We start from the raw sequence: 9,457 nt of genomic DNA, 5'->3' as shown, positions 1-9,457 counted from the left end.
GCATCCAGCGCACCGCACCGAAAAGTGTGTAATAGAGGAGATTTATAACCAGCAGAGGGTTGATAGTATGATCTAAACCAAACTAAAGTCCGTAACTATAAGAAATTACACCAGTAATTTGCTATAACATGGCGAGGATTTTTATTTTCTTGGACATCTATATAGATATAATTATAAGTATCTATCCACAATATAAATACTACGCAAGTACCAAACACACGAGGCATTGATTAACGCTTCGTCTAATCAGCGAAATAATTAATTAATAAGATAACGTATTATCTAAAAGTGGTCACAAATTAAAGGGTAAATGGTACAAAATATTATGACGTTGAATGTTTTTGTGGCAATCGTCAATTTATTTACTTATTCCTGATTTTTTTCTATTTGATGTCGCAAAAACCAGGACGGTTTAACTAATTTCAATAAAAATATGTTGAAAACGACAATTAACGTATACATAAATAACTTCAGTAAATGCCTCCGTCTAAATGGCGTAATTTTTTACCGAAAAACTAGCGAGTAATTAACATGGGTAGATAAAGTGAAATTACTTTTAATTTACTTCAAGGAAACCTGTGATTTGTACTAAGCGACATTCAACAAGGACAAATATTTGTATACTCCGCATTCCGCAAATATTTGATTAGCGATTGCGGAATGGAAAGCTATCCATATCTGACGCCCATGATTCACACGGAGAGATAAACAAATCATTGTGGAGGATTTATAATATACGTTTAACAAATAATCATGTTTTGTTTTAACCTTCAATTTGAATCAAGTCCAAGTATGCACACTGTTTTACATTGACCGAATAATTTTATAAAATGAACTTATGAGGCCAAATATTACTCGCTATGATTTACGTATTTTTATATTCGTCTCAACCTTCAAGTTAGATTTTAGTTTCCCAACCTACAATACTACGAAAGCTACAAATAACGGTAAATTATATAAAAATAGAGTAACTGAAAAATCCATTTAATCGCATATACATAACTAACACCACATCCAAACATGAACTCTATGTTTTATATAAATAAGACTCACCCATAAATCCTATTAATGCTGGCACACTCGTGGTTGCCGCGTAAAAGGAAGAAGTTCTCTGGGTATTTGATCTTGTAAGCCAGCAGGAGGCATATGGTCTCGAGGGACTGCTTGCCGCGGTCCACGTAGTCACCGAGGAAAAGGTAGTTCGACTCCGGAGGGAAGCCGCCGTATTCGAACAACCTTAGCAGGTCGTAGTATTGGCCGTGAATGTCACCTGGAACAAAATTTATAATTAGTGTTGTTGGTTACTCAACCACCATCACCTCATAGGCCGGAATACAAATAGCAAAATGATACGAGCATTGGTTACGTCTCTGCTTAGCCCTTCAAAATTGAGTGTTGTTGCATAGACACTTGCACCATCACCTCATAGGGCGGAATACAAATAGTAAAATGATAAGAGCATTGGTTACGTCTCTGCTTAGCCCTTCAAAATTGAGTGTTGTTGCATAGACTCTGCCACTATCACCTCATAGGGTGGAATACACATGGCAAAATGTTGGGAGTATTGGTTACACTCCTGTTTAGCCTTTCAGGGATAAAAGGTGTGAATGTGAAGCATTTTGAGGGATAAATGATTGCCGGATGCACATATTCTTTAATGCTGTTAAACAGTTTTGCGGTTCTACTCACAATCTGTACGTACAAAAATTGCACGAAAGAATATAATTAATGTAAACTAAACGTACGTAATTTTATTGTAAAGTTATAACAAATAGCTTAGTAAACAGTTATACTTTGATATCTATTTTTTCGTTTCAATCTCTTAGCCGGATTATTTGATAAAGATAATTAAATTGTTGAGTTATTAAGCAAAAAACATATATTTTGTTTGACGGAAAGAATAGAACTTTGTCAATAAAATGATCTTATCTTTAATTCTTGATGAGGCAGCTAATATTACAGATACACAAAACGTCTAGCTTTTCAAGAATAATACCGCAATGCATAAATAAGCCACTAAAGCAATGAACAAGCATAATTCATTAATTACATAAAATCCTTGCTGTTCAGTATAATTTGAAATCATATTTTATTCCTTTAATACTTAGAGACTTGTAATACAACTTTCGACATTTTTACCCCTTCAGATGTTATTGTAACTTGCCCAGTTTTGAACAGGTTAATGGAGATATCAAAACATTATGCAATATTATCTTATCTTTGGAGTACAACAAAAAGGTCTTCAATTATGAGTAATATAGTTTATAAAACTGCAAAATGATTATGGGATGTTTATTGTTTTCACTAGGTGTTGCTCGCGGCCTCTCCCGTGTGTAAATCGTTTCCTGCTACAAAATTTCCGAAATTACTTTTGCGAATCATCGCTCCTACAGGACGACGCAATGGCCGTCTTAAAAAATGAAGCATATGTGTTAATTCGGGGCATGATCTACCCATGAGCCAAATCCCTTCAACTGTTTCTGCTATTACTTCTACAAACACGCCATAATTTTCACAAAATTCCGCGATTGTTGTATTAGTGAAGTAAAATTATATTCCCCTCAAGTAAAATAATAACAGTCCCCCTTCACCATGAAGGCTGCAAGATCTTCGAAACGTCAGTAGAAAATTGTAATATAAAAACCGCGATGAAATCCGGAAAAATAGTTTTATATATCAATAAAATAATATTAGTAAAAAGTTAGATACATATCTCTTGCACTGTCTAACAAATAGATGTCAAAATTATTACACAGTTAAACATATTGTATATAATGCAGATTGTATTTTACCAGATTAATACCATAATTTTTTTATCTGTTCAATAATATGGCCATTAGCGGGACAACTAAGATTTAATAATTAAACAATTTTAAAAATATATTAAATAAAATATAAACTAGTATCTAAAACTACATTTGTATTGAGCTAAACTATCCTTTTAGATAAGCTAGTCCTGCACTCAAAAAATGTGGACCACAAATGGCACAATTTAGTAAAGAAACATTCACCCACACAAAATTACATTATGAAATAACTTGCACTGATTTATGTATTCAGACTGATTTCATAACAAATGGTGTTTTAAGTACCAATAATAACACATGTTACGATGAAAATGAATGCTTATGTGCCATGTTATGTCCACAATGTTATGTGCTACAATGTTGTGCATTTATATTTGAGTGGTGTGCTATACATGGTATTATTACTCAACATGTGTAAGGAGTATTATTACAATCTTGTATGTGTAATCTCTCAATTCTTAGTTGGCTAAATAAATAATATGCAATTTGTAGTTTGATGAAAATAGTTTGAAAGCATAGCTTTTTTTATGAAGAACTATTAGGATGCCACTTATACCAACAAGATAATGATAAATTCCAAGAAAGTCTTAATGTTAGTATTGGAATATAAACAAAAGAAATTCAATGATTCAAATAAACATTATTATTTGCCTTTTACCATTGCTGGATATGGCATATTAATATTTTCCAATAAATTAAATAAACATGAATACATTTCATAATTAATAAAGGAACGGAAGGAAGTAATTTGATTTATAAAGGAACTGTAATGCCTTTAATACTGACAATGCAATAATTCACACATTTTATAATATTCTAACATTTATACAATTGACAAATCAAAGAATTTATTAGATTAATAACACCTAAGTAATATGAACTCAAAAATAATGCAAACATCATAAGAATTTTGGCTTCAAGCAATAAACTATTTCAAAAGACAACAGGTGAGCCAGTACCTGGTGAGGTAAGATAAAATCAACAATATTAATCTGATGCAACATTTAGGGCAATGTGTTAAATTACTTTAACAACTGTGAATCAACTTAGGTGTTAAATTTATATGAGTAATATTTCAAAATGTTACAAATTTGTTCATTGTGTATTAGATATCTGGTGCACTGAAGTTTTTTTTTATTGCTTTGAATGACGAGACAAGATTGCCGTTCGCCTGATGGTAAGTGATACAACCGCCCATAAACAGCGGAAACACCATCCAACACCATGAATTAAGTACTAATTATTGTTTAGTATTCCACTGCGCTCGCCATTCTGAGACATGAGATGTTAGGTCTCATTATGTTCAGTAGTTACACACAGTTCTTAATCCTTATAGCCCTATGTGGTTGCTGGTATCCATCTATAGACCTTCATGGCCTGAATAGGGTATGTTCCTGACCTATGTACTTAACATGTTTATAGTATGCACTAAATATTATAGTTGCCAATCGCTTTGTAGACCATATAGAAATGGAATACAAAGAAACAGTTAAGCAAGCTGAGACGACTGTGGTGAATATTGATATCCTCTCGTATGGTTCAAACTTACTACATACATTTCATCAAAATTGGTTTAATGATTTTGCCGTGAATGGATAACAGATAATTTTACAATTTATTATGTTAGTATGAATATAGCTAATTTACATATGTGGTGTTATTGTATTTATGTATATTATAAATTCACATCTCTGATAAAATATGCAAGGAGATACTTTCCCAATATTTGTATACACAAAAAGGATAAATATTACACATTCAATACTCATAACATAATGTAAATGGAACAGGTTGTAAGATGTCAGTTTATTGGTCTCATGTTATATAGAAAACATGCTACCAAAATAAGTGTTTTAGTGAAAAAAAAATAAAAAAAAATGAGTAAATTACATAAATTGAATGTTTTTTTTTTATTTTTTTTAATGTGATTAAAAAATTAAATGGTTGCAACAGTTATAGATCCATTAAAATAATTTGTAGATTGTTGCAAAATTATAACTATTTAACAAAATGAAAAAACAACTTTTGAATAGGTCTATCTATCTCCTTGACAATTCATTTTTCCTTGCACTTGTGACAGTATCAAAATGTCAGCTTTAAGGTCAACATACGATTTGATATTTTGAGTCATTCATTATTAAAAATTCGTGATTTCAAGCAGTTAATAATGTGAAATATATTAAAAATATTATTACCTCACAAAATATTTTATATAACTCTACATCCTTTATCCTGTCTATGCTCGTCGGTATAAGGACACTAGCCGGAAATTGCTATTGCAACCTTATCTCAAAAGGGGAATAACGAAAACATAAATGTAGAATACACCATGCAATCTTGCCCAATTAAATGAATTGTAACTTCTACTGCCTTGTTGTTAGTTATTACACAAAATCAGCAACTTTTGTCCAATTTCGAAAGTGGGTATGTAGCTCTTTTCGCACGAGAAAGTGTTGGCTAACGTCTGACGGATGCATAAAAATTTAGGTATTCGGTACTCACCGCATATTTTTAACGGGGCCTCCAATTCAAGTAATATTGGCTGTGACAAGAATATTTCCCGCGATTTCAAGCATAGCCCTTTGATTTCTATTTCGGTCAACTGAACATTCATGCCAGGCTTCTCGCCCCGCACTGAAAACAAACGTAAACATATCACTCATCACCAGAAACACTAAAACTCGCGATATTTTCACACATTACCACTAAATAACAACGTATTTCACTGTATCCGTACAAAACACTGACCGTTTTGTTTATTTCAAACAATATCAACAATTACCTTTTAATAATTTTTTTATTACGTTATCGATGTTTAACTCATCTGTGTCTCTGTCTGCCATTTGATATAATGTTTGTGCACGGAATATGACTAAACAGAATAAGCAAAGGAGGAAAGATTGTGAAGATTTTTGCCGATTTATGGAAGGTACAACCTATTTCAATTCTCGGCTAAAATGATTTTCAATGGCGGAGACATCACTCACACACACACTGACAAGTGAAATACACTCCAAATGTTGCCAGTCTAAATACATCTGCACTCCAATGTACAATCCGAAAATTGTTTAAAAAAACCGTTACATTAGAAATTTAATTTGACAAATTAAACCAAAATAAATAGTAAGTAACTTTAATTTGGAAGATTTTTGATTACCTGAATTTTTATTCTTTTTTTGTGTTGTATCTGCTACTATTCCTCGACATTGGCAAAATTACCGATAAATAAACAACGAAAGAAAAAAAAATTGATTGAATTTGCTATTTTGACCTTTAATTCAACACACACGACTAACGTAGTGTTATATTCTCTTTGGATTGTACATACTATAAAATTTCTTATGCGTCGGTAGGTATATCTATAACAAAAAATATGAATTTTAATTGGTAAAAATATTCAGTAGTAGTAATTTAGCAATTTGAAACAAAACTCAACTGGCCAACATTAAAATGTTGTCGATAATTGTTTTACCAAATTTTTGGGTACTCTTAATTTTATGGAAACACCAAAGACACACGTGTTGCCAGTATAATATTATAATTTCTACCATTTTGTAAGGACGCCATACATGTAACCATATTATTTATTTATCATATTACCTATTTATTTTTATGTAAATAAAATCAAATGTATAATAAAACAATAATTTATTACCGAATTTTATAATTTAAAATTACACAATAAATGTCAGATAAATTTATTAGTCCTTCTTACCCCTGTATGGGTGTCGTTTTCTGTGAAGAAAAAATGAAATAAGTTGTAATTTGGTCTTGTTAGGTAGTAGTCAAGGCATGCATAAAGTTTGTAGTAAAAGAATTAGCTAATAATCATGGATATTTCGGCCTTTAAAATTTAATATGACGAAATTTTAAAGGCAGAAATATCCATGATTATTAATTATTTTTACATTTTTCTTCAACTGCGAGAACTAATCACTAACTAGACGTGAATTTAAATTCTTTACTTGCCAATACTTGTTTAGTTACCCAGATTAAAGCCGAAACAAAATGTATGAAAATGGACCTTGAGCTACCACCTTAAGTACATAGTTTTTAAAATTTAATCATATCATACGTACGCTGGTATAGTCAGAGTGAATATTCCGAACTTCGTATTGATATCTTCGAGACGGAAAATTCCTTCGACATATTCTTTGTCGGCGGGTATGGCAGGGGTTTCAAAACAAGGTTCATGATGTAATCCTCAACACAACTGTAATAATAAATAGATTTTACTAAGATGAGATAAACGCGTAAACTCAGCAAGACACAGGTTTGTTTTATTTCTGCCTGTTACATACACCTTTGTGGATATATGCTTTATGTTTCATAATAAATAAAATATATTGACATACATTTTTTATATGATATACATTACTACACTTTACTCAGAATTGTAAAGCCATACAGGCAAGTTACAAAATATGAAAACCTGTCGCCATCTTGTGGCACTAAAGTAAAATGATGCATATTTTTTTACTAATTTTATGCCATCTAGTGACAATTGAACTAAATTCTTGATAAACTCACTAAGCGCAAGGTTGGTACGGGACCAATTTTTCAATCTTGTTCGGTCGCAGTGTTTCCACATAAGGGTCCGCCACTAGTTTAGCAGCAGGAGGCGCTGCCGGCCCTTTACGAGCTTTCGGCGTTGGCGCTGGAGGCTGAAAAATAAAACTGACACTGCATTTTTCTGCTAGTCAATATAAATGAATCTATGTAGTATTTACATTCTACACATTATCCTTATGCTAACACGATTTGAGGCAAGTAAAATACAATCTCACGTAATATATTAAAGTAAATTATATTACTTAGCTAAACAAAAAAAAAATACGAACTTTAGCGACATAAAACATTTGTAAGTAGTTCGTTATAATATTCTATGATATTTTAATATCAAACCTTCACGGCTCCATAAGCGACCTCTATGAGGCTCTTGACCTCAGTCTCCAGTATGCGCAAGAACTTGGGCACGTTCCACTTGGTCACTTCCTTGTGGTTGCCCAGTAGGCTAAGTAAAGGAGTGCAGTCACACCGAGCCAGTCTGATAGATGGATAGCAATAATAAAGACGTTACTTTTGATATTGCAGCACAAGTTTAGGAAACGATGGATCAGCTGATGCTATATGAAATATGTGCGGTCGGCGCCAAATGTATTGATTACGTTTTAATATTAAACTTATAAATACATTTGGTATGTATCTACTTACTTATATGCATTTATTTGAACCTGGATGTATTTTCCTATCTGTAAAGGATTTTCATAATCCGGTTCAGTTTTCCGAAAATTATTCTGTTCGAATACGTCAACTATGCTATTTTATAATAGACTGTTGTCATATCATTGTTATAAGTAATGATCATTATTTACCTGACCAACTCGTCGATTCCCCTCAAAACCTTGACAATGGTCGCATCAGCAGTGGTGTTCAACTCCAGTTTGTTCGCACAGCGCGCTCGCTGCGCTTCCAGGCCGCGCGTGACCTGAGCTAGGCGCTTGTCCTGCTTCTCTTCACGGGCTTCGTTTATGTCGCGTTGGTCCACTGAGAAAATAGACAAATATACTCGTTCAAGGTGTTTCTTATAGCCAAGCAGCATCGTTACATTACGTTTTCGGTAGTCATTATGAAATCTAACACCTAACGTCTTAAAACGTCATGTACAGGTTTGTAATTTAGTCCTAGGCGACATTATTTAGGTAAGCGACTTATTAGTCTTGTTATTTGGATATTTTATATCTATATTAAAGAGGCACAAAAACTATAGTTCAACTAAGCTCTATATTTGTATGTTAAGTATGGAAAACTATAAAGGTCTTCGGATCCCACAAAATCCATTTAAGACTCACGAATTCTCTGTCGCAACAGCTCAAGATCTCTCCGCATAATAATAGACTCTTGCAGCACCTCACAGAGCAGCACGAAGCAAGAGAAGTTCTCGATCTCAGTGATGTTGAAACGGTTTATGATCGTGGCTGCGCGATCTAGACCGGCATAGCTCTAGAGAGAAGTAAAGATATTAAGTAAGCATATTATAAGGCAAAAAATAAACCGTATTGTATATTTCTGTTGTGAATAGAGCAGCACTGTGGTGATAAACAGGTGACCAACACACTGTAGTCCCTCATTCGCTTTGTAGATTCTCTTTTTTTTAACGAGCATTACAAAATGACCTTACCGCATCTGAAGTTTCCGAGTTTTAATTAGTACCTATTGCGTTAAGGCCTTAGTGAATGACCTAAAATACCTTGATAATTTTTTATAGATTCTCCTTTAAAGAAGAAGTAAAATACTTCAAGTTAGAAATATATTGAGCAAGTCACTACTAACAAAGATCTCTTCAAGTAAGGCATCGTGTCTTTGTATCTCATGCTCGCACCGCTGTATCTCCTCCAATCTCTTTATCTCCTCTTTCTCGTCAGCCTCGCAGATTCTTCGAGAGCCTTTCACACGTAGAAATTCCTCCAATTTTGCTAAATGGTTCAGTTCTCCTTCGTACGTTTGCATTTCCTTGATAAAGTATAATTAAGAATTAAATTAATACATCTGACAATGTTACATGCTGATTTAGTTTAGGGAGAAGCCAAAGCTATGTATTAAATATCTATTGTTCTTTCCATAAACTTTATTATTAATTGGTTACATCG

The 9,457-nt window shown here is 32.9% G+C and overlaps 2 protein-coding genes across 2 annotated transcripts; both read right to left on the bottom strand.

Moving 5' to 3' along the window:
- Window positions 1-1,026: 1,026 nt before the first annotated feature.
- Window positions 1,027-5,845, bottom strand: LOC115448454 (serine/threonine-protein phosphatase PP1-gamma catalytic subunit B). The gene is made up of 3 exons (XM_037444961.1): window positions 5,590-5,845; window positions 5,310-5,441; window positions 1,027-1,270 (listed from the first exon to the last, which is right to left on the bottom strand). Exons 1-3 carry the CDS (start codon window positions 5,648-5,650, stop codon window positions 1,050-1,052), a joined length of 414 nt encoding a protein of 137 aa, XP_037300858.1. The 5' UTR covers window positions 5,651-5,845; the 3' UTR covers window positions 1,027-1,049.
- Window positions 5,846-6,438: 593 nt separating this feature from the next.
- On the bottom strand, window positions 6,439-9,301 carry LOC119191079 (outer dynein arm protein 1-like; the record flags this gene model as incomplete). Its single annotated transcript, XM_037444960.1, is given in 8 exon segments — window positions 6,439-6,542; window positions 6,887-6,992; window positions 6,995-7,020; window positions 7,338-7,471; window positions 7,713-7,854; window positions 8,183-8,354; window positions 8,660-8,810; window positions 9,141-9,301. Coding segments are annotated over 8 exon segments (926 nt in total), but the record flags the coding sequence as incomplete, so codon positions are not given.
- Between the last annotated feature and the right edge of the window lie 156 nt (window positions 9,302-9,457).

This window comes from Manduca sexta, unplaced genomic scaffold, assembly GCF_014839805.1.
Source record: "Manduca sexta isolate Smith_Timp_Sample1 unplaced genomic scaffold, JHU_Msex_v1.0 HiC_scaffold_1003, whole genome shotgun sequence".
Taxonomy (NCBI): domain Eukaryota; kingdom Metazoa; phylum Arthropoda; class Insecta; order Lepidoptera; family Sphingidae; genus Manduca; species Manduca sexta.
Note: the sequence above shows the minus strand (reverse complement) of the source record. Positions and strands in the feature narration are given on the sequence as shown.